The sequence below is a fragment of the Myotis brandtii genome, unplaced genomic scaffold, assembly GCF_000412655.1.
Source record: "Myotis brandtii unplaced genomic scaffold, ASM41265v1 scaffold708, whole genome shotgun sequence".
NCBI lineage: Eukaryota > Metazoa > Chordata > Mammalia > Chiroptera > Vespertilionidae > Myotis > Myotis brandtii.
The window spans coordinates 4006697-4031096 of record NW_005370777.1 but is presented as its reverse complement, the minus strand read 5'-3'; the positions used below and the strand labels follow the sequence as shown (position 1 = coordinate 4031096).

Here is a 24400-nt window from a genome sequence, read left to right as displayed (position 1 = left end):
AAATATTAGGTCTGCCCTGGAACCCAAGACACACATCCTATTTCCCTCTAGGAGACACTCACTTGGAACAAATAGCACTCATGTCTTTTTTGAAGGAAAGCTGAAGAGGGTACCCACCAGGAACTGTCTTAGTCCTCCCAGGCCTTGCAACTCAAGGGATCTCTCTACAAATGCAGAACATCAGCCCCAGCCCAGGCCTGCAGAAGCCCCCTGGTGATTTGTGTGCCCACTGAAGTCTGAGAAGTGCTGCAGCCTAAGACCCCAGCCAAACAAACTTCCACCCTGTTCCTCACAAACACCATTTTGCCTTGCAGTACTGTTCCCTCTGCCTGGAATGCTGTTCCTCTCTTCTCTAGGTGGGAAATCAGAACTAGTTGCTCCCACCCCACCATGCTCCCTTACCTCGAATACAGTCATTATGTCATTGTAATAACTGTCTTTCTCTTGAGAAGTGAGTTAGTCCCCAGGATATAGTATGTGGGACTGGTTCATAGCAGGTGATCAATAAATGAACTAATGAATGGCTGCACAAGCATACAGCTCATCATAGTAAAAATTAGTTGTTAAAATACACTAAGCAGGCCAACCTAGGGATGCAGTTAATCTATTGATAGGAAAGAATATATGAGTTCCTTGATATAATGTCAAAGGATGATGCTCATGGGGGAGTCAAGTGTTAAAGTAAAACCAAGCAAAGAGACAGTTTCAAGGTTGGATGGGGGTGGGATTGCCATCCTCGGCTTTGGAGGTTGGGAGGATTATGATGAGAGGGAAAGGTCCAAGATGGAACATCATGAAGTGTTCAGAAGACAGGTGATGAGTCCTCCTACAGTAGAGAGCTCAGGGGGGAGCTGAGACTAGAAGGTGAGGTCAGCTTTCACAGGGCTTTGAGTGTCAGGCTCACTGGCCAGAACTTCATTGTAAAGTCAGGGGAAGCCACCGGGCACTTTTGAGTAGGTTAGGACCAGGCCAAGAGTGTTGTTGTAGAAAGAGTAATCTGGCTTCCGTGTGCATAGCAGGCACTCAAATATTTGTTGTGCGAGTGGACTCTGGCAAGATACTTTGAACAAGCCCCTTGGCGGAGAGAGTGGGAGACCTTCTGGGCTAGATGTCCAGGTGGAAAGTGAGATGTGAACACTCTACTCTGTGCTCCACATTGGGCCACATGCTATATTGACGCACCACAGCTCTGGTACAGTACCTCCCAAACAGTGGCCATGGAAGGTGGAATGCTAACAGCTACAAGTACCAAAATCTGACCAAAACTGGCTTAAGGGATGAGGAAGGTCACTGGTTCACCCTTGGAAATTTCACAGGAAGAGCAGGCTGAGGACTGGTTTATCTGGAAGCTCAATAATGCTAAAGACCCAGATTCCTTCCTTCCCTCTGCTCTGCCATCTGGTGTTGGTGTCACCCCACGGCTACTAGTATCTTCTCCCTTGAGTCAGGATGGCTACCCACAGCATGGGTGCTCTATGCCTCCCCATTAAGATCCAGCAGGAGGGTGAGAAAGGATGGCTGTTGTGGTTCTCAGGAGAGAAAACAAATTCTTGAAGCCTCTAGTAAAACTCTTCTCTGTCTCATTGGCCCAAATTGCAACCTCAGCCCTTCCTTGAACTAATCACTAAGCAAAGAGAATGGAATACCTTGAGACAAACCAGGCCTATACCCTGAGCTGAAATGAATTTCCACCAACTCTTTTTTGTTGTTGTTGGTTTATATGTTGTTGTTTTTTAAATATATTTTTATTGGTTTCAGAGAGGGAGAGATAGAAACATCAATGAGAGAGAATCATTGATTGGCTGCCTCCTGCATGCCCCACACTGGGGATTGATCCCACAAACTGGGCATGTGCTCTGACCAGGAATCAAACTGTGACCTCCTGGTTCATAGGTGGATGCTCAAACTCTGAGCCATACTTGTTAGGCAGGTGTGTGTGTGTGTGTGTGTGTGTGTGTGTGTGTGTGTGTGTTGCCAATGTTTAAATTTAATAAATACCTTCAACAGAAGTAACCCCCCAAATGCAGTGATCATGTGATTTATGAGGTAATTAGAAGGCTTAATCTATACTAATAAAAGGGTAATATGCTAATTAGACCGGGAGACCTGCTGGACAAAAGTTATGGTGGCGGGGCCGAGGCAGAGGCGGTTAGGGGCAATCAGGCCAGGAGTGGAGGGCAGTTGGGGGTGAGAAGGTTGACAGAGGGGGTAGTTGGGGGCAATCAGGCTGGCAGGGGGGCAGTTGGGGGTGATCAGGCTGGCAGGAGGGGGGCAGTTAGGGGTGATCAGGCAGGCAGGCAGGTGAGTGGTTAGGAACCACCAGTCCCGGATTGTGAGAGGGATGTCTGACTGCCGGTTTAGGCCCGATACCCTAAACCAGCAGTTGGACATCCCTTGAGGGGTCCCAGATTGGAGAGGGTGCAGGCCTGGCTGAGGGACAACCCCCACCACAAATTTCATGCACCAGGCCACTAGTAAAAATATAATAATCCAGTGACCAGATCCAGAAATGAGGTACAAGTTTAAAGTAGTATGAAAATTATCTTTTTTTTCTCCCCCACAAATTTCAGGTCATGTACGGGATTTTATGTATGTGGTAGATTGATAGAGTAATGACCCCCAAATCATATGCCCATGCCCTTGAGTACTTCTCTCCCAAGTTGACCTTGACTTGCTCTGACCAACAGAAACAGAAGAAGCTGGAAAAGTCCTTGTACTTTGAGGTTTCCCCTCTGTCAGCAGGTGAAGAAGCCAGGTGAGCCTGCTGGGGAGGACATCACAGTGCCTCTCACTCTTTTGCTGCTACTCAATGGGATAAAGAAAGACTGAGTCAACCACATTTTCTAAAGATACTTTTTCATGGGCAAACACTCATCGACTACATCTTTCAGAAACTTGATTAACTGCCGTTAGAATAGCCTTTCCCTAAAGAGGTGGTAAACTATTTAAAAAATCTAAGAATCCAGTGATAACATGAGACAGTGAGTTTATTCTATATATACCTTGACATTCTCTTGAAGGCATGTGATGTCAGTTACTGAAAGAGCTCAATGACAGCCCTGGCTGGTGTGGCTCAGTTGGTTGGGCATTGTCCTGTACAAAGAAAGGCTGCCAGTTTGAATCCTGGGCACATACCTGGGTTATGGGCCTGATCTCCAGTAGAGGGCTTGCAGGAGGCAGCCCATAGATGTTCCCCTCTCACATGGATGTTTATTTCTCCCTCTCCCTTCCTCTCTCTCAAAAAAAAAATCAATTAAAAATATTTTTTAAAAAGCTCAATGAAAAAGGGCCCCTGAAGACCCTGGGGGTATTTGGGATCCAGCACCCCCCAAACAGGGGGGTGAAAAACAGCCATCAGACAGCTGGCTCAGCTGCTGCTCCTGGGTAAGAATCAATAAACTTCGTGTATGTGTGTGTGTGTGTGTGTGTGTGTGTGTGTGTTCACATTTTAGCAAGAACAGCATCAAGAACAGGTTCCTCAGCCTTTTCTGTTCTCTGAATTGCTGTAGGTGGTAGTTATGACTTCTGTCTCCACCTTCCTCTGGACAGGCTGCAATCTAGAGTGAAAACTATTGTGAAATATGCTGGTGGTCCCATTTTAGGCTGTAATCGGCTTGGCAATCTGGCAAGTGTGTCTGTCCTTGCTTAACCAGCTGTAGGTTTTAGAGCTATAGTTTCAGATTCCTGCACTAGATGTTCTTTCAACACTTGCATGGGAGGGGTGCAAAGTCACAGATCTTAGAAACCTAGAGGGCATCTGACCTATCCTTCATCTGGGAAATTACACTTTCGCCTTCCTAGAAGGCCCTTTTTTGGGGAAGAAACATATTGGGTAATACATCCTAGGGCCCCATCTGATTTTTGTCAATGGGGCTTCATGTTAATGGTCACCATTACAGAGAGGGGTTGGTTAACTTCTGAACAACAGATTCCTTGTCTGTGAAACGAGGAGGCTTAACACAGGGTTATTATAAGAATGTGAATCGAGAAGGAGACCTGGCTTGGGGTGGTGAGCACACAATACAATATACAGATGATGTGTTATAGAATTGTACACCTGAAACCTATATAATTGTGTAAATTTCATCCCAATAAATTTAATAAAAATAAAATAAAAATAAAGAATGTGACTTGAGTGCTAACATATAGCAAAAAAGTGATCATACTAACCTCCAACTCTAGCTTAAGCATCGAGTCCTTTTTGGATATGTGTAGTGATAATTGATAAATATGAAATACGCAGTTCAGTAAGAGACACTCCAATAGCAATCTTTATATCCTTAATCCCTTTACACAGACCTGTTGTTGACCTATCAACTATTCTTTACTATGATTCCATTAGTAGAAGAAAGAGCAAATTAAAGACAAATTAAGATTTAAAAGGGGTTGTTAATGAAGATGTATTAAGGAACACTAGTCATAGCATAGTACAATCAGCCAGAGTTAACTAGTGGAGAACTTGTCAAAGCAAACAAACAAATAAGATTTTCCAAAGTCTAATGTTTTTGGAAAAATGCCATCAATCTGTTTCAAGATGTGAGTTGCTCTAATGTTAAGAGTAAAAGACCCATGCAGTGTGGGTGCTCTTCTCACCCTTAAGAGTGAGATAGCATTAAAGAAAGAAAACCAAAAAACTCCTATAATCCCTGCTGCACCTCAGACCAGACCAACAAGAATGCAGTTCGAGAGTTAGCAACCGTATTGCTGCCACCAGTCTAGCCAAAGTAGGTTTTAGAAGAACTGAATTATGTAATGAATTGATCTACCTAAACAAAGTTCTCAGGCCTCTCCTTCAGCACAGTGCTGCTTGCTGTCCAACTAAGTACCATCTGATCTACATCCCACGGCAAAGCCCTTCAAAGCTCCGCTGACTCTGGGATACTGCTGGATTTCCTGCGCAGAGACTCCAGGGAAAAGGCCGTCGGAGAAACAGGTCTCGATTCAGGAATATGCTCCATTCTGTATTTTTCGATGTATGGTGAAGCTACTTCCCACACCTGAGAAACAAGGATGAGACCGAAATGTTGACAACATTGTTTTCATATGCCATTAAATATCAACTTCGCCTGAAGACAAAACATTATCTGATGAAGACAGTTGTTGCAGCTGTTTGCTTGCTTTTATGATAAGGCATTTAACACACGATCAGTGTCGATTGGTCTCTGGTTGCATTCAAAGCTTTTAAAACACAAAGTCCAAAACTTCTCTGAAGTTACCATGAAGACTTGTTCTAAAGACAAGCCAAAAAACAAACAAAACCTAGAGAATTCGGTGTGGACAGAATTAAGGAAAGTTGCTCAGGGTCTGACTGTGTGTTTTCTCAAGCAAACCTCGAATGATAAAAAGCAGTGGATTTCCTCATCTGCTCTATTTCCCTGTCTCGTGTGCTCTGTCTCTGAGACCCTCAAAGTGGCCACTGGACCAGCAGCACCAGCATCATTGGGGACAAGTTGGAATGTCAGCCCCACTGTGTCCAAATCTGCATTTTCACCCAATTTCCAGGAGATCCACAGGCACACTACAGTTTGAGAAGCACTGCCTCCGGCCCAGCAATCTGTTCTCTTTCAAGCATAACACCTTCTCAAATGAAGGCCCTGTTCTTGGTTTATAGCTACTTGTTGTTTTTTACCTGATTGCTGCTGACAGCCAAGGGGCCTTTCCCTCCCCCACCCACCCCTCTTCTTTTGTATCACCGTAGAAAATGTATGAAGATCAAAGGGAAAAATCCTTCCCCAAGAGCAGAGCAATGATTTCAGGGGAAATCAAGCAATTCTAAGCAACAGGATATTCACAAATTACTACAAAAGGTTTAAAGAACTTTAAAAAATGAGTCAGCATGCTAGGCAACTGTCTTTATCAGATGAGTTTATAGTCAATGCAGCCAGAGGAAATCAGTAGTGAAGGGAACCGTATGTCACCAGGGTGACGGGTGGGACACACCAGAGCACCAGGCAGACTCACAGCCCTTTGAAGCAAAAACCTGGGACTTTGTTTTCTCTCCAGATCTATGCAGGCATTGGACCAGGTGGTGGTGGTAATGGCATTATAAGAAGAGACAGTGCCCTATCTGGTTTGGCTCTAGCCGCTAGAGCTTCGGCCTGGGGACTGAAGGGTCCCAGGTTCAATTCTGGTCAAGGGCACATGCCCAGGTTGCGGGCTCGGTCCCCAGTGGAGGGTGCGCAGGAGGCAGCTGAATAATGATTCTCATCATTGATGTTTCTCTCTCTCTCTCTCTCTCTCTCCCCCCTTCCTCTCTGAAATCAATAAAAAGATATTTTTTAAAAATGAGAAAGTACTTTTGAATGAAAGAGTACATTCTTGGTGAAGGGGATCCATGAACCTTTCATCTCATTTTCTCCCCGCAAATACTTGTTCCAAAGCTCCATTTAAAATTTATTTTTGCTTCCAATCCTTAGACACTCAATGTTTGGGTGCCACATGGGACACCTAAGAGTTTATCCAATAGCTTCTTGGTGGCCTTGCAAATTGCGTAAGTACCCTTTTGTCCATTCCAGGGAATAGCCAGAAAATGAATGAATAAGACAATGTTTCTCCAGGACCCACTCCACTTTACTTTCCCGTAATGACCCCAAACCAAGAAAGAAGCCGAATAGTCAGCTTGCCTGTTGGTCGACAAGCAGTCTGTGCGCTGCCTCGATGTCTGGAGCCATGAAGCGATCTTTTATCCAGGGCCTGCAGAGAACGCAAACCAAGTCATCAGCCAGACATGAGCACTGCCAGGGCTCACGGTTCTGAGACCGTGTCACTTCCATGACGACAGACTTTACCTGACAACCGAGCGCACGAGGTCATAGACCTTCTCCAGGGGAGTGGTTGTCCTCAGGGGGCGTAGGAACTCGATGCCCTGGCAGGCTGCCAGCAGCTCGATGGCCAGCACTGAAACGAGAAAGGAGGAGGGGTGACTGGTGAAAGTCCGACCTCCTGCTTGAGGGCTATGAATGACAGAAGTGGATGGCCATCTTGGATGCATCTTTAATGGTGAGAAGGGGGAAAGAGTCCAGGTAAACTCTGTTTTCCCCTTCTCACCTCTTCTAATCGCGATGGGAAAATCTGTTCGCTATTTCCACCTTTGTGTAAGTTTCCTTTTGTTGTTAGTCTTGCTGATCCCTTTGGCCTGAAATACCTGGCACGCAGAACTTCATCAAAGGATTGAAGGAGCCGATGAAGAAGCAAATGAATCTTTGGTTGCCCTGGGACTGAGTCTATAGTTGTTTGTATGGAAACTAATACAATTATTAATCAATAATAATACAAGAATAAACTTCATGTTTTGTGTACTCCCAACTGTAAACCTACTTTGGCCCCACCCTAAGTAATGTCCCTTTTGAGCTTTCAAACTCAAAAGCTCCCAAGTCCACTACAACTGAAATTCTAGAAATTGGGACTTGGATGTCTTGCACTCTCATCTCCATGCATCTCAGATCGGTTTATTTTGTGCACACCCCTTCCCTTACGAAACTACCATTGAGCTTCTCCTCCCACTTTGCCAGCCCTAGTTGTTGTTCAGGTCCTCATCTTAAATACTTCTTTGGAGATGCCTTCTCTCAGGGCTTCAGACTCTAGTATTTGGTCAGAATTTTGTTAAGTACTACAAAGAGTTGCCAAATTGTTGTCCAATGTCCGCCTCGCTGGTTAGACCCTAATTTCCAAGCGGGCAGAGAGGAAGAATATCTCATTCACGGCTTAATCCAGGCAGAATCCTCCTCTTTCTGTGCCCCTTATGCGATGAGGGATCACTAGGTGCTGTAATAAAGCAGATCCTTATCTTTCGAGTTTATATCTAGCACCACTGGGTTCCAAGATTTGTAGGTATTTGTTTAAGATCTGAATCAAAGCAAACTTAACTGACGGTAAACATGCTTGAAAATACCAATTCTTTTTCTAAACTGCACCTGATATAAAGGTATAGAACTGCATCAGATGAGCTAGATCTATAATTTGGACCTCTAGGCCAACTTTATTGTCATGTAAATATCCGAGCACCATGTCTGTGCCAAACACACTTCTAGGTATTCTAGATCCATCTGGGGATGTGATTGAGGCCTGATTTGGACAAACCCACTGTACAGACACTGAGATAATTGGGAGAATTTATAAATTATACCTCAATACAGCTGTTACAAAACAAAAGAATATTTAACTCTCTCATTTATCTTAAAATAGTGATATTCTTTTATCAGCCAATTGCTTTGAGTACAGTTGCAAAAACTTAGGAACTTAGAACATAAGTCCTAAAGGAAGGCAATTTCTCTTTAAAAAAACAAAAACAAGCAGTAATTAAGAGGTCAGGGAGCAGAGGGCCTAACATCCTGTGAAGTACCTTTGCCAAAATGGTGGGATCTCAGGCTTGTCAAGCCTTTAGGGCCAACCGCCATGTACAGGAAATGCATAGGACAGAGAGCAAGTTAAATGTAACACCACAAGGAAGCTAACAGGTGAGTCCAGAATCCCGGTCTCTATCAGAAAACTGACCTGTTTTTTTCAGCTGGTCAGTGGAATGAAGTGGGCAAAGGGTGGGGGGAGATAGGACAGTTCTGGATGAAAAGAAGCTTAAAATCTTGACCACCAAATTTAAAATGTGGCCCTTGCATCCTGATTTGAACAAACCCACTGTACAGACACTGAGATAATTGGGAGAATTTGAATGTGTACTCAATGACAGGCTGTGATGACGGCATTCTGGTGGCATCAGAGTTTGTGAGAACAATAGCATCTCAAGCCCCACCTGAAATGCAACATTTGCATTTTAATGAGATCTAGTGAGTCATATGCTCGATAAAGTTTGAGAGACATCAATCTAGGTAATTTCTAGGATCTCCTCACCTCCCTAAGATATGTATCTCTGGCATACATCAAGCCTCCTCTGGTGACACAATCAAATTGTCCTCAGGTACCTGGAAGTGAGCACGTATCTCCCTGACATGCTAAACGCTTTCATTGTTTTCAACTTGGCGTTAAGAGTTAAAGTATGCAGGAAGAAAATTATATAATGGATTTCTTTGAAAATAGGTTGAGAAGAGAAAAAATAAAGCAAATGTGCTGTTGAATCAGTGAGATGTGTATGAGGTTCATGGTACTAATCTCCCCACTTTGAATATGTTTTGAAAGTCTTGTGTTTGTTTGTTTTTTAAAAGCCAGCAGGTGAACCAGTTTAGGCAGCAAGAGTGGTTCTGAATCTCCAGCATGAGAATCACCTGGAGGGCTGGCTGCCTCCGGATTCCTCTGCCCTGCTCCCTAGAGTTTCTCACCCTGCAGAGCCGGGAGGGGCTTTGAGGATCTGCCTTTCTAACAAGATCCAGGTCATGCTGATGCTGCCAGTGGGGACCCCACTTTGAGGACCACTGGTGAGTCATTCATTTATCAGTGAGGCCCAGGATCCCGGTGTGGCTGGGGTTACCTTGCTCCACGTGCTCGATGACCCGGAGGGCCTTCCTCGCTGCCCATCCTCCCATGGAGACGTGGTCCTCTGTGGCAGCGCTGGTGGAGAGGGAGTCCACAGACGAGGGGTGGCACAGAGCCTTGCTCTCAGAAACTGCAAGAGGTCAGCGCTAGTTAATTATGTTCGAACAGGAAAAACTGTCCAGATGACACATGTTTTCCCAAAGTGCTCCATGGCATCCACTCCAGAAGCTCTTGGTGGTTATCCAAGCACCACATGGTCCAAAGTTACTTTGGGGAAGGAACCATGTTGTGCTTTCCCTAACATGAGAAAGACTCTAAAGCTATCATGAGTTCTAACACCAGATGGGAACCCAAATATCACAAAGCCAAGTTGAAAACAATGAAAGCATTTAGAATGTCAGGGAGATACGTGCTCACTTCCAGATACCTGAGGACAATTTGACTGGTTGTGTCACCAGAGGAGGCTTGATGTATGCCAGAGATACATATCTTAGGGAGGTGAGGAGATCCTAGAAATTACCTAGATTGATGTCTCTCAAACTTTATCGAGCATATGACTCACTAGATCTCATTAAAATGCAAATGTTGCATTTCAGGTAGGGCTTGAGATGCTATTGTTCTCACAAACTCCCAGGTGATGGCTCTGCTTTTGGTCCAAGGATGATACTTTAAGTAGCAAGGACCTAGGTTACAGAATTCCTTCTCTCCAGTAGGAGAGGTCAAATTCAGAGTCTTCCCCCTCCCCCCTTTCTATGACGCTGAGAGTGGCTCTGAGTGAAGTGTCACTGTTCTGCATGCTATAAGGAGCCCACCTGAGATAATCTAGCTATAAACGGGCTTGCCCAAGACTTTCAGGTCCCAGCACTGCAACCTAAGACCCCTAAACCAGCTACATGGATCAGCAGGCTGTGGTGAGGCTTGTTCAGAAACATAACGTACAAAGGGCCAAAAAAAGAAAAAGGTTCATTATAACGAAAGCGAGCTGAGCAACGTCATTAGGCAGCTTGGGAAGCTGAACATTCATACGGGGCTTCCAAAGGTCTATAATATTCTGTAGAAATCAACTACCTCTCCCCCCCACCACATTAATAGGAGAACCCGTTGCCCTTTGAAAGGATATTTTAATACCCAGGTAAAAGGATATTTTAATGAGCAAGTAGAAGATACCAGACAGAGGAGAAAATGAATTCAATGGCCCTTTGTTGGTTATTTGTGTTGAGTTTTAGTGTGAGGCTTAGCTGATGAAGGGATTAGGAGGAATAGCAGCAATATTAGTTCTAAGGTTTTATCTGCATTAATTCATTTAATCCTCAAAACAGCCCCACTAGGTAAATTTATCATGCCCATTTTACACAGGAGTAAACTGAGGGCAACAAGACTGAGACTTGTTCCTTGTCACACCGTAAATGGCAGAGCCAGGATTCGAACCCAGACTCCATGCTCTTAATGAACCACCATGCTATCCTGCCTCTTGGGCAGGTTTGCCAGATAGAAATACAGGATGTTCAGTTAAATCAAATTTCAGATTAAAAAAATATAAGTTTCAGTACAAGTATGTCCCAAAGAATTCAAATTTAACTGGATATCCTGCATTCCTATTTGTTAAATTTGGCAGCCACATTTTAGGATTAAGTATTGATTAAAATGAGAACCTCATTAATTGAAATGAGAGCACAGATTTGAGAGCCAAAATGCCTGTCTTTGAATTCTCTGCTTCTTACGAGCTGTGCAAGTGCGGGTAAGACACTTAACTTCTCGGATTTTCAGGTATTCATCTGTAAAATGGAGGTGATAATAGTACCTGCCCCATGATATTGTTGTGACGATTAAGAGAGTGACTATAAGTGAAGCCCTTAGCACTTCCTTGTTGCATGTTATAATCACATGTGTAGTGGCTGGTATACCTAATGAAATGTATCCAAAGTTTAATTATTTAGATCAGTTCACATTTCATCATCACCTATGAACATCTTTTTCTTTCGGATGGTCTTCAAATTGAGATTGGGGGCAAAGTTACAAAAATAAAGTTCATATGATGTCAAATTGTTTCCTGCAGAGAAGTTGTGGAAACCTCATTGTTTACAATCTCACTCGTGTATTATTATGTGTCAGTATAATATTGTTTAGGTTTTGTCTTATATGTTTTTCTTAAAAATATTAAAGAGACAACCTGCTGCGTTTGTATGAAGAGAGGTAGGATGCAGATGGAGGTGTTGAGAAAATTAGATCTCATTCAAAGATAACATTCGATATTTTCAGGTAAAATGGAGGGGCCCTTCAATGGACAGGCTTGGGCAAAGGGCAGTGTCCTTACCCAGGGCTGCGGCTGTGCAGTGGGCTATCATGAATCCAGAGTTCAGACCGCCTTCAGCCACCAGGAAGGCGGGCAGCTCGCTGAGGGAGGGGTTACAGAGCCTTTCAATTCTTCTTTCGCTAATCGCAGCAAGTTCATGGACACCGATGGCCAAATAGTCCAGGGCCTGAAAGAGTGTCTCAATTCAGTTGGCCTGTACAGTGGGGCCTTGACTTACGAGTGTCCCGACTAACGAGTTTTTTGAGATACGAGCCGTCTCTCGGCCAATTTTTTGCTTTGAGTTGCAAGCTCAAAAAAATTCGGGTTACGAGCCAGCTTCGGATACCCCACCGCTAGTTGGCGCAGCGAACGTCACAGTGATTTGACATACGAGTAATTTGAGTTATGAGCTCCGTCACGGAACGAATTAAACTCGTAAGTCAAGGCCCCACTGTATTGTAATATGCTTTCAGGGGCAGCAGCAATTCTAAAAATAGCTTACTTTGGCTGGGTATTCACCATGGAAGTTTCCTCCGGAAATAGTCTCTCCCCGGCTGGCAAAGACCATCTTTCAAAATAGGTTAAGGTTTGAACACCCTGAGGTGGCAGCCCTTGTAAAATGTGGAGAGAGAGTCCCCAAGCAGTTGTTGACATAAAGGGACACACACACACACACACAATCTTGAAGAAGAATTGTGTATACCCAAGTCAAGGCCAAAGAAACACAAGGCATAAAAATGCTGTTTTCTCTTGAGATTAGAGATTCTCAAGTATCATAACTGTGCTAATCCGGTGGGTAGTAGTTGCTCTTGAAAAGTTTATAACCTGAAACTAAGAGCAGAGACCAGACACCAGTGTAAAAGCAAATTCTGTTTCTTCAATGGGCCCTGTGAGCTTGTGCTCCATAGAAAACCTGCTGACTGAAGACATTGCTGCTGCCCAACCAGCAAATTGTCTGGAATAATCCATTTTGGGAAAACTTCCAAGCAAACTCTCTAACGCAGTGATCTGTGTCAGCATTCTCAGCAGAGGGCAGCCAAGAAGTCATTGTAAACTCACTTAGGTCTGAGGCAACTTTGGACTCACCGAATATTCATATTCTCAGGGATCTTTGCATTCCATCCTGCACTTTACTTAAACCAACAGACAAAGGCAGTAACAGACCCTTCTTCCAGGTTCCAAAGAGCTAATTTTTACCTACTGGGCTAAAGAATATTCGCTACCTAGTATATCAACCAGGGACTCATTCTGTGTGAGAAGGGTTCTGACTTCCAAAGAGCTGGAGATGCACGTGTTACATGATCTTCATCAAGTCTGGAGTTGCCCTTTTCCATGTATTATATATAACCGCACTCCTGTTCTTCTCCATGAACCCACCCCAACCACAGGCCTTTGGCCTTCTCTCCATTCTCTGAATCCTTATAGCGAGTGATCTCTGCACCAATTTAGAACATAAGCATGTTCTATTGTTCTTTAGCTCCAAATTTGTTAGTTGGCTATTCGATTATAGCAATTAGAAGTTAACTCCCATCATATCTAGTAACTAGGTAATAGGTGCTCTTTATCTGCAAAAGAAACCTTAGGAAAACATTATTTCAGGTAACACCAGTATTGCAGGAGAACTCCCAAAGAGTAGGCAATTGGAAATTCATCAGGGATTAAAACCCTTTCATTAAATAAAGGACTTTTGGCTGAAATTTTTGCTGAGGTAAGTGGTGGGGGGAGAATTTAGTACAGAATTATTTCCTCTCCCATTTCCAATAAATTAATGGTTTGTGTTTTTTGTTTTTTTTTTACTCTCTAAGATATCCTTTCAACCTACATTATGTAAGTGTCTAATGGATATGTCTGCTCTACAGGACAGATAGATGAGATACGACTACCTGGAGTTCAGGAAAACTACTCCCTTTGGGAGGTGGGATGGTGTACAGGTGGGTTAGTGAGTTGAGGATTATTTAGTGTGGGTTTGACTTAACTGTGAAACTATCCGAGAGGACGCAAAACCCACATCCTGAAGTAAGCTCTCCAGAGACACCTCACACAGCTACTGTGGACCCGTGTGCTAGCCCAGGCTGCGAGCTGCTTTCAGGGATGCTGATCCAGCACTCTCTCCAGGGCTGAGACTTGAGGCTGACGTGGGATAGGAAAAACAGATTTCTACAGGGTTTGGTGGTCTTCACAGACAGTATTGTCTCTGTGGAGACTTTGCCAGTGTGACCCCTGAGTGATCGCATTCCATGGCAGAAACAAGATGGCTCTGAGATACCCACACCAGGAAAGGGAGTTGGGCCCCGTCTTTGAGAAATGGAAGTGTTCTTACTCTTCTTAGTACAAATACAGAAAACGCCGATTTGAGTCAAGTCCATGTCAGAAATAAAACCTCAGGATATGGAAAACCATGCCTCTTTGATCAACACTTTGGTAAATGTTAAAGGTTGCTTCTATCTAAAGCAGTGATGGCGAACCTATGACACGCGTGTCAGAGGTGACATGCAAACTCATTTTTTTGGTTGATTTTTCTTTGTTAAATGGCATTTAAATATGTAAAATAAATATCAAAAATATATATCTTTGTTTTACTATGGTTGCAAATATCAAAAAATTTCTATATGTGACACGGCACCAGAGTTAAGTTAGGGTTTTTCAAAATGCTGACATGCCGAGCTCAAAAGGTTCGCCATCACTGATCTAAAGCATCATGGCATTACTGGAACCAGGAAGGTGTACATACATGCTACCTACCCCGGTCTCCACAATCACACCTGGCACGTAGGTCTTCCCTTCTACCAACAACCCCAGCAGTGGGTTTTAGGGAAAATGTCTTCATAAAACCTCTCAGTCAATGCTGGAAATCCACCCCCCTTTCATTGTTAATGGGTCAATTTTGAAGCTTCGGCATGTTCCACTCTGAACCTGAGATTAGGTTCGGAGACCTACCTCTGCCACCTCCCAGCTCGGATCTGGACAAAGTCCCTTAACTTCTGAGCCTCAGGTACTCAGTTTATGAAATGAAGTGACAGGAGACAGGACAGAGCTGCTGCACAGTGATCACTTCAGATCTTAAAGTTACCAGCTGAAATTCTATGACTATAGTTTAGTAAATGTCAAAAGATACAGGATTATCTGTTGCGCTGTTTAGTTCTGTGGTAATCAGTTTCTTCACAAACGCTATTGTGTCATTTGCCACACCATGGACCTAAAATATAAGAGTAAATGAGTTACTACATGGAAGACTGTCTGTCACATAGAGTCTGATATCCCTGTTAGAATAGCAGGATGTTTGGAAGGGGGATGTATTCCTATAGCAGATCTAATTTGGCAATTCTTCCCCGTAGAGGTTTCTGATCTACTAGCTAGAATAGAACTTGCTGAGTACAAGGACGTGAGTCCTCTAGGGAGGACTGTTTATGACACTGTAGACTGGAATTTGACACAAGCTGAAATACAGGGTGGGGCAAAAGTAAGTTTACAGTTGTGAGTACGAGAAACACGGAGTTTATTCTTGTGTTATTGAACAACCATAAACCTACGCTTGCCCCACCCTGTATTGTTTCATTCTTGATAAGCATTCTTGAGTTAATTTCTCATTCAACTCATTACCATATGCAAATGAGTTGTAAAATCGATACAGGATACCTCATGCTAACCCAAGTTATCTGCATTTTTTATTTAAAGTTAAGCCTCATAGATTTCTTTACCATGATTTAGGTCTGCCTATTAAATGCAGCTAAGGTATACCATGGATGGGCACTTGAATTTTTATTGAACATCTCTGGCTGGCTGGTCCTAGTTCTATCTAACAGGGAGAGCAAGTAAAACTTCACTAACTGGTTAAAATAATGTTGTTACTAAGAAACTGAAAAAGTGAGGGCACTAAACCAACACAGCAAGATGTCTGTTGGACTTCTCTTCAAGGTTGAGCAAAGCAATTCAAAAGCTTATCACATGGAATAGAAACGACAATAATGGGACAAATGGAAGTATGATCTACAAAATTTTTAATAGAAGCTGTAAAAAATTTGGATTCTAATTGACCATTAAATGATTTTCTAACACCTCCCTCTTTTTCTGCTTCCCACCTGCATTGAGAGAGAGAAAGGACACTTTTGTTTGCTGACTTACCTGTGGACAGCAGCGCAAGGTGTACGCGTCCTGCACGCGGTCACAGAACCTGTGACTCTCTGTGGAAATGTGAAGGGGACAGCAGGGAACATGTTATCAATTTTGCCCCACAAAACACAAAACCAAATAAGTTCACTCACACAAACATGCCCAGACCTGCTATTTCTGATGGGTGGTGATCCGAGTCCAAGAGTGACCGAAACCGAAAAGCAACTTCAATTTGCCCAGGATGAGGGCGAACAGCATGAATGTCTAGAATTGATGAAGGAGGAAAAGCCTGAGCAACTCTTATATTAGAACGAACTACCATGGATGCTCAGAACCATCCACGGTGCTGACACAGCCCTCAAAAGGCCCAGGGGTCCTAACCGCCACTGAGCAGTAGAAACTTATCTCCAAAAGCAAGATATTCCTTATTGTCTTTATTCTTTGAAATCTCCAAGTGCAAATTATGTGTTGAGAATTCAACTACTGGGAATTCAGTCAAGACACTGGGCTACCCTAAAAAGATTCAGGCTCATAATGGAAGGGAGCTCTATAGTGGTCTAATTTAACTAAGTGATTTTGAGACAGTTTTTTTTATCCTACTATCTATACTAATAAAAGGGTAATATGCTAATTAGACTGGGAGACCTTTCAGACGTCCTTCTGGACAAAGCCATGGTGGCGGGGCCGAGGCAGAGTTGGGTAGGGACAATCAGGCCAGGAGGGGAGGGCAGTTGGGGGCTGGCGTGGGGCAGTTGGGGGTGAAAAGGCCGGTGGGGGGACAGTTGGGGGTGAGAAGGCTGGCAGACAGAGTGGTTAGGGGTGATCAGGCAGGCAATCAGGTGAGTGGTTAGGAGCCAGCAGTCCCAGATTGCGAGAGGGATTTCTGACTGCTGGCAGTCAGACATCCTCCGAGGGGTCCCAGATTGGAGAGGGTACAGGCCAGGCTGATGGACACCCCCCCGGCCTCGTGCACGAATTTGCACCGGGCCACTAGTATATAATAATAGAGAGTCTTTCAAACCCACTACTTTCTTTTTTTTTTTTTCTTAAATGTATTTCTTTATTGATTTCAGAGAGAGTTAGGGAGAATGAGAGATAGAAACATCAATGAGAGAGAATCATTGATTGGCCACTTCCTGCATGCCCCCCACTGGGGATTGAGCCCGCAACCCGGGCATGTGCCCCTGGCTGGAATCGAACCTGGGACCCTTCAGTCCACAGGACAACGCTCTATCCACTGAGCCAAACCTAGCTGCTAGGGCATCAAACCCACTACTTTCTAAGTAAGCTACCACTTCTGTCGCTCCCCCTCCCTCAATTTTCTAAAGGAGAGCAAACTGAATCCTACTGTAGTTCTAAAACTCTGCAAACAGTTTCCTAAAACAGCACTTAGTTTGATGAGAGTCAGACCTAGGTGATCTGGGGCAGGTTACTTAACTATCAGGATCAGCATCTATTTATAAACCATGTTCATTTCAAGTGTCGAGTGTGGCAGAATTTAGAAGAAACTGTAGCGGTATTGGGCACACCATAGGCTCTTGAGTTTTCTCTTTCTTCCCTACCACTCACCCCCACCACTCACATGTCTAAAGACCTCAACCAGCCCACCCCACCAGCTCTGGTTGAATGAATAACAACCAAACAGAGGGACCATGCTGACCGGTATCGAAGGCTTTGGTGGTGCCCTTCAGCACCTCCAGGGTCAAGGCCGCCACTATGTCAGCCTGCCGCGCAATAGCACTGGCTCTCTCCACAGCTTCACAGCCCAGGGAGGTGATCATCTGCGTCCCGTTGATGAGCGCCAGACCCTTTGGGGCAGAGGAGAGAGGTTGCCTACTGTATTTCTGTAACAAGCCTATGTACAAGTTGATTTAGTCTTTTGCTCTCATGAGAGGAAAGTTAGCCAGTCAGTTAAACGATGTTTATTCATGTTTTCTGAAGTGCAGGTCAGTAATGATTATTTAAGCACTTGAGGACTAAATGCCATCCTACATGAAATTACTACTATAAATCTGGCAAATAGAATAGCTGTTAAGCATCCCCATTCTCAAGGCAGCAGAGTAGCTCCAGTGTGGAAGGCATATAAAATCTTAATTATGCTACATTTCTTCTTTAATTTATCATCATTGTAGACAAGATACACTAAAACATTTCTAGTCCAATACTCTTGGCTTAGAGAATCCTAATAGATGCTGGATTAAAGTGTCTCTTAAGGATCCCTAGGGATCCAAATTTAAAGTTTAAGTTCTTAGGTAAGAAAACCCTTAAGCATTTATGGCATGAAGAATTTTTTTAAATATTGATGGAGGAGCTGTTTCTTCAGTGATCAACTTTCAACAAACATGTGAGCCATTTTTATTTTAAAAAATCACTGAGACTGGCATTAAGACTGAAAGTAGTGTATAAATAAAGACTTGTTGACATGGACAAATTTCCCTTGAACATCCTTACCTCTTTTGGCTTCAAAACTATTGGTTTCAATCCATGGGCTTCCAGGACCTAAAGAATGATTTAAGAAATTAAAATGGGTAAAAATTACTAATTTAATGAGGAACCCAATAAAAGATCTTTCAGCCCAAAGGTCTGTCTTATAAAAGACTAGAGGCCCAGTGCATGGATTCGTGCACTGGTGGGGTCCCTTGGCCTGGCCTGGCCTGCACCCTCTCGCAATCCGGGACCCCTGGAGGGGGGTGGGTGTCGGGTAGCAGGTTTCAGCCTGATCCCCACAGGCCCGATCCAGACAGGAGGGAGCCCAATCCTGTGTGTTGAGCATCTGTCCTCTGGTGGTCAGTGCAAGTCATAGTGATCGGTCATTCAGTCGTTCAGTCATTTGGTCACTTAGGCTGTTATATATATAGATTAGACCTACATGGATTAGCTCTGTTTATCATCTCTGGTCTATTCTCTAGTTCTGTTCTTTAGTCTGAAAGCAGACTTTGCTTTCAAATGATTTTCATACTTAAATCAGGGGCTCTAGCGTCTAGGTCCTTTGTGTTAAGTGTTCACGTTAGTGACTCACCTTTCTCCTGTGGCTTCCTGAGGACATATGCACACCTGTGCTGTGCTAAGGCTGGGCTTCTGACTGTCTGTCCATAATCCCTACCTCCGAAGCTTAACCCAGAAAGTCCTCCCACGTATCTAAACACTGGCAGATACATTGGTTGTCAGAGCAGGGCTTCTCACTTGTTTGGCAAGTGTGTGGGCACCAATGAAGGGGGTATGGTTGGCCTAATAGATAGGAACAGAATCCTGAGGGGAAATGGGCCAAATGATCTTACTCTGAAATAAAAGAAGTAAAAACAGTCAATAAGTTAAGGTCCCTCTAGGGAAGAAGGAAGAGAGAGCCTGCACCATTTGCTATGTCAATTTCTCAGGTTATTAGACCACCTATTGTTCTAAGTGTTGGGCTGGGGCCTGGTGTGGGAAAAATGGAGACCGACAAGCTCAAGGGCAATTACAGTAATAGAATGTTAAGTGCTACAGGAGGTAGGAAGTGGGTACGGTCAGTGAGACTTAATCAGGTAAGATGCTAGGAGAGCACAGAGGAGGAACAAAGGAGACTTGGGGGGATTAGGGGAAAGAACTGGAAGAGCAGAGAGGGAAGTTTCCCAGAGGACTTGGCAGAAGGAGGAACCGGAGTGAGTGGGGAAGAGAGGCATGGACCTGTGCTGGTCCCTCTGCCTAGGACACAGCACATTCCAGCTGCAAGGAGCCTCCAGCTTCTGTGATGGAGAACCCTGGCGGGGAGGGAGGAGGAGGAGAACATGACAAACAAGGCTCTTGTCGCCACTTTAAGTTCAGACTTTCTCCTAAGGACAGTGGGGAGCACTGTAGTTTTTAGCCAGGACATGCTCAGATTTGCTGTGTGAAGGTGGCCCGGGGAACACTGTACACAGAGAAACGATCAGGAAGAGTCTGCATGGAAGGAAGGTGATCTGGAACCTGTATCCCCATAAGGATTATCTGTTTCATTAACTTCTCCTTCCTCCTTGGTCCTCGACCCTTTGCTTACTGTTGGGGGACCTCCCAACAGTAGATCCGAGATGGCACTTTAAATAATTCTTTGTGCTGCTCTGATGGAATATGGGGATGAATGAAGAAAAAAAAAAGCTTTATCAAACGCAAGCCTTTCTAATTAGCCACGAGGTGGGAGCTTTCAGGGAAATGGGAACTTTCAGGGAAATGGAACCTTCTTTCCCGAGGAAATGGGAACTTTCAGGGAAATGGAACCTTCTTTCCCAAGGCCATAGAGCAGCGGTTCTCAACCTGTAGGTCGCGACCCCTTCGGCAGTCGAACGACCCTTTCACAGGGGTCGCCTAAGACCATCCTGCATATCAGATATTTACATTACAATTCATAACAGTAGCAACATTACAGTTATGAAGTAGCAACGAAAATAATTTTATGGTTGGGTCACAACATGAGGAACTGTATTTAAAGGGCCAGAAGGTTGAGAACCGCTGCCACAGAGTGAGTGCTATGATCCACAGCTTAGTCCCTGTGAGACTGGCAACTAAATAAACCTGCGATGACGTGTGACCTTCAACTAGGCACCTGAAGTGTTTTAGGTGCTGAAGAAATTCCTGGGATCAACACTGGCAGCTGTACCTTTTCACCAAGGTGATCACCAAGTCCAGAGGCTGACAGCTGGGTATGGAAGCTAAGAGCCTTTTCTAGTTTGACTTCTAAGCTACAGTTTTTTCATCTATAAAATAGGGATAACAGTGGCCCCCTCACTCAGATACTGTAAAGATTAAGTGTTATAAAGCATGCTGGACACCCGGTGTCCAGCCCAGGGAAAATCCTTCCGATGAACGTTATTGTTAAAGTCTTACGTATTTAGCGTCAGCCCAGCCACTCTTTGGAGACCACATCTTCCCTTCTCCAGTTAGCCCAAGAGCAAGATGAGAGAGTGGAGCAAGGTCTCCACTGGCACCAACGGTTCCTTTCTCTGGGACATAGGGCAGGCAGGAGGCTGGGAGGGAGTAGACAGCAGTTATTCCAGGAGAACTTCGTTCTGGTCAAGCTCACTTTGCCAGCGAGACCCACCTCCCCCAGTAGGATCTAGAACAAATGCCTGGAGGAAGACAATTACTCAAGGACAACAGAAAGCATTATAGGTTTTAGCCAAGACACAGTCAGATTTGCTGCATGAATGTGGGTGAGGAACACTGTACATAGAGAAACAATCAAGATCAGGCTGCGTGAGGGAAAGGTGATATGGAACCCCTATCCTCATGAGGATTACCTTCTTCCTCTGTGGTCCTCTGCTCCTTCACTTATTGTTACTGTGCATGTTCTAATCTGACCTAGAAATTTCTAGAATTCTAGCAATGTATCTTAAAGACATGATCAGGTACTAGCTGGTTCATTATAGCCTTGTTCCTAAGAACAAAAAGTTAGAAATGATTTAAATTTGGAATTAAGAGATTTTTCCTATGACCAACAGTTGTGTGTGGCCATTCAAACCTATTGGAGAATGTTTGGAAACATGTAAATATTGACTTTAGAAAAGTGATATAAAATGTTCCAGAAGGAGAAAGTTCACCAAAGTGTTGACGGAGTTTTCTGGGAGGTAAAGTCATAGGCAACATAATCTCTACTTGTACCAGATTCCTAGTCTGCCATTTCACCACCGCTTATAAAAGGACATGTACTATTCTGTAGGAAGTCCCCAATAGGTTTCTAAGTAAACTCGGACACCGAATAGCAGTGTTTTTGCTAGTTGTTAAATACTGTCAATAGGATTACGCAGTGCCACCCACAGGCCAGCTTCCAGACCAGAGTTCACCCTGGGAGATTCTCAGAACTCTAGGGCCCCAAAAGTGCCATCAGATCTACCTTATGGGACATGCCCAACTTCAATGGAGGGTAATGGAGGGTCGGTCAGGGATCCATTGCATTACCATTAAATGCTTCGATAACTTGTTTGAGGGTCTCCAGAGAAATGCCACTGTATCCTTTGGCTAAGACATTGATCCTTAAAGCCAAGAGCATCCGACATCTCTCAGGGATTAGTGGTTTCCCAACACCTACAAAACAATTGAAAAACAAAATCTCTTCTGCCTCCTGACTGCCTCCATCTCTCAAGTCTTTCTTCACTTCTTAACTCAGAGTTGGACTGCTCTCCCTCCTCACTTTCTTGCTTCTTAAAGCCTCATCTTCCAGACAAAAGTGCAACCCCACTTTTGCCTTCTCAGTTTCCCTTCTTGGAACACTTCAGCAAGCCCCCACTCCCCACCCAACATCCTTAGAATAGTGTCCAGACTCCTCAGCACAAGTTGCCTCGCAATCTCACCTCATCCTGGTCAACTCATTCCCTGACTTTCAGCCCTAATTTTGTGTCCTGAGTGCACCACTCTCAGCATCACCGCTCCTGTCCCAATCCTGTCCCTCTACTTGGCCTATTCCTTTTTCTGAGATTCAGCTGGAAGGTGGTCTTGTCTGCTGCTTTCTGCTTCCCTCCCTCCCCCGAAGCACCCAGTCCCTGGAATATATTGGCTGTTACAGGATGCATCACACTGTACTTTATTCAGCTAACCAAATAAGATCTAAGAGGTACCCAACATTTCGAATGATTTACCTGAAGAATGTGAACGTACGAGGTTGAGCTGGAGCTCCCTGAAAGAGAAAGGGAAAAAATCCTCTTATTGTTACTGTGCATATTCTAATCTGACCTAGAAATTTCTAGAATTCTAGCAATGTATCTTAAAGACGTGACCAGGCGCTAGTTGGTTCATTATAGCCATGTTTCTAAGAACAAAAAGTTAGATATGATCTAAATATGGAATTAGGAGATTTTCCTATGATCAAAAGTTGTGTGTGGCCATTCAAACCTATTGGAGAATGTTTGGAAACATGTAAATATTGACTTTAGAAGAGTGATATAAAATGTTCCAGAAGGAGAAGGTTCATCAAAGTGTTGACAGGGTTTTCTGGGAGGTAAACTCATAGTCATAAAAATGGTCCCTCATCTGGGGAAGTGAGGGGAGGGACAGTTACATCTTTCGAGGGACACTGAGGTGGCATGAGGCAGTGGAAGAAACCAGCAAGCCTATAAGTTCAATACCAAGTCATGTGTAAATTAGCCCGAGCCTTATCCTCCTCATCTGTAAATTGGGTCAAATGATATCTCCCTTGTTGAAAGGAATCTGAAAAATGGGGGTAGGTGGCATGTGGATGTGTGTGAGCAGGAGCCAAACTTACTCTAGCTTATTGATAGGAATTACAGTTCTGGCAAATTTCCCAAAACCTGTAGTAATGCCGTACACAACTGGAATAAAAGACAGACACCATCCAATTAGATGCAGGACATATTTTTTTAAGTCTATAAAAATAATTGTATAACACAAAGGGGGAAAGATACCCGTTTTTTCTTTTATGATGCTGTCTATGACTTCCCTGGATTTTTGCACCTTCTTTTCCGCAGTTGGGGTGAGCTAGGAAAACATTGGTCAGAGAGGAGCACGTGGAAGATGTCCACATGTGGCCAAAAGGGTCAGAGGACGTCCGTCCCTCCCCCTTACCTTTATTTTGTAGCGTCCCTTGCCCAAGTTGACCAGGTCCTCCGTGGTCAGGCTGTCCCCATCTAATTCGATGTACTGCACAAAGGAAGGGGTCTCCGTGAGTCTGAACAGCTTAGCTGCTCGAACAAGAGATAGGGAAGCCTCAAGAAGAACCAAACTTGGCCACTTCAGAGATTTTATCACTGCTATTAATGTGCTAAGATAAAAGACACCTTACTTAAGAGGAAGCTGAGTAAGGACTGTTTTTCTAGTGCTTTTTCCTACAACATGGAGCTGGACAAAGTCCTGTCCTAATTGGTAGTGTTTGCTCATAAATCTTGCTGGCCCTCCTCCTACTTAAATGAGGGGGACTTCATTTTCTTAACAAAAAGAGTGGTTTGCCGCTTACCTTTTCAGGCTCTCGGTATTTGCTGTACCTGAATCCAGGTAAAGGAAATTACTGGGAAGTGTGGCACAGCCCCAGCCCCGTCCCTGGCGGGGGGCCCCCCCCAGAGTACTCCCAGAATCTGCAGAAAAGGATACAGGTAAACTCCCTCTGGTTGCGATGGAATGAAGTCAGGAGACATGGCATCCCCTTCTATAACTGAAACAAGAAGACAAGAAGGACCCCTTACAGACCCCAGCGGAGAGCCCCTTTGGCCTTGCTGGTAAAGCAAGGAAGTGCCGGCCCTTCAATTGCCTTTGAATTCTATCGAAATGGCTGCTTTAAAGTGACTTCAGATACTTTCAAGTGCTCTTAGCATCTTTACAATGAAGGAGAGCAAAGGGCAGAGATGCAGGTGCCGGGAGAGGACCCTGGTTTAAATAAAAGTTCAAGATCTAACCCCACCCCCCCACCTCTGTCCCATCCCAGCTTTATTTTGTTTGAAATCTGAACTCCTCTATGCCACAGGCCTCTCATCTGGTGAAGGTCTTTTGAAGGGCTTCACCTTTAAGTTTATAAAAATAGTTACATACACCACCCAGTGGCTTAGTGGTTGAGCATATGAATAAGGAGGCCACAGTTCAATTCCCTGTCAGGGCACATGCCCGGGGTTTGGGGCTCCA

The 24400-nt window shown here is 44.2% G+C and overlaps 1 protein-coding gene across 1 annotated transcript in view; it reads right to left on the bottom strand.

Moving 5' to 3' along the window:
- Nucleotides 1-4243: 4243 nt before the first annotated feature.
- HAL (histidine ammonia-lyase) overlaps nucleotides 4244-24400 on the bottom strand; it is a 21276-nt gene continuing 1119 nt past the window's right edge. Inside the window, exons 2-20 of the mRNA XM_005882363.2 lie at nucleotides 23876-23936; nucleotides 23742-23769; nucleotides 23354-23428; nucleotides 23194-23266; nucleotides 23034-23100; nucleotides 22411-22448; nucleotides 21734-21859; nucleotides 20663-20802; nucleotides 18278-18325; nucleotides 17487-17634; nucleotides 15995-16090; nucleotides 15839-15897; nucleotides 14832-14912; nucleotides 12219-12284; nucleotides 11738-11903; nucleotides 9419-9553; nucleotides 6789-6897; nucleotides 6624-6693; nucleotides 4244-4997 (exon numbers count right to left, since the gene is read on the bottom strand). Coding sequence (XP_005882425.1) covers nucleotides 4857-4997; nucleotides 6624-6693; nucleotides 6789-6897; nucleotides 9419-9553; nucleotides 11738-11903; nucleotides 12219-12284; nucleotides 14832-14912; nucleotides 15839-15897; nucleotides 15995-16090; nucleotides 17487-17634; nucleotides 18278-18325; nucleotides 20663-20802; nucleotides 21734-21859; nucleotides 22411-22448; nucleotides 23034-23100; nucleotides 23194-23266; nucleotides 23354-23428; nucleotides 23742-23769; nucleotides 23876-23936 — 1727 coding nt within the window. The 3' untranslated portion in view covers nucleotides 4244-4856. The remainder of the gene's footprint in view (nucleotides 4998-6623; nucleotides 6694-6788; nucleotides 6898-9418; nucleotides 9554-11737; nucleotides 11904-12218; nucleotides 12285-14831; nucleotides 14913-15838; nucleotides 15898-15994; nucleotides 16091-17486; nucleotides 17635-18277; nucleotides 18326-20662; nucleotides 20803-21733; nucleotides 21860-22410; nucleotides 22449-23033; nucleotides 23101-23193; nucleotides 23267-23353; nucleotides 23429-23741; nucleotides 23770-23875; nucleotides 23937-24400) is intronic.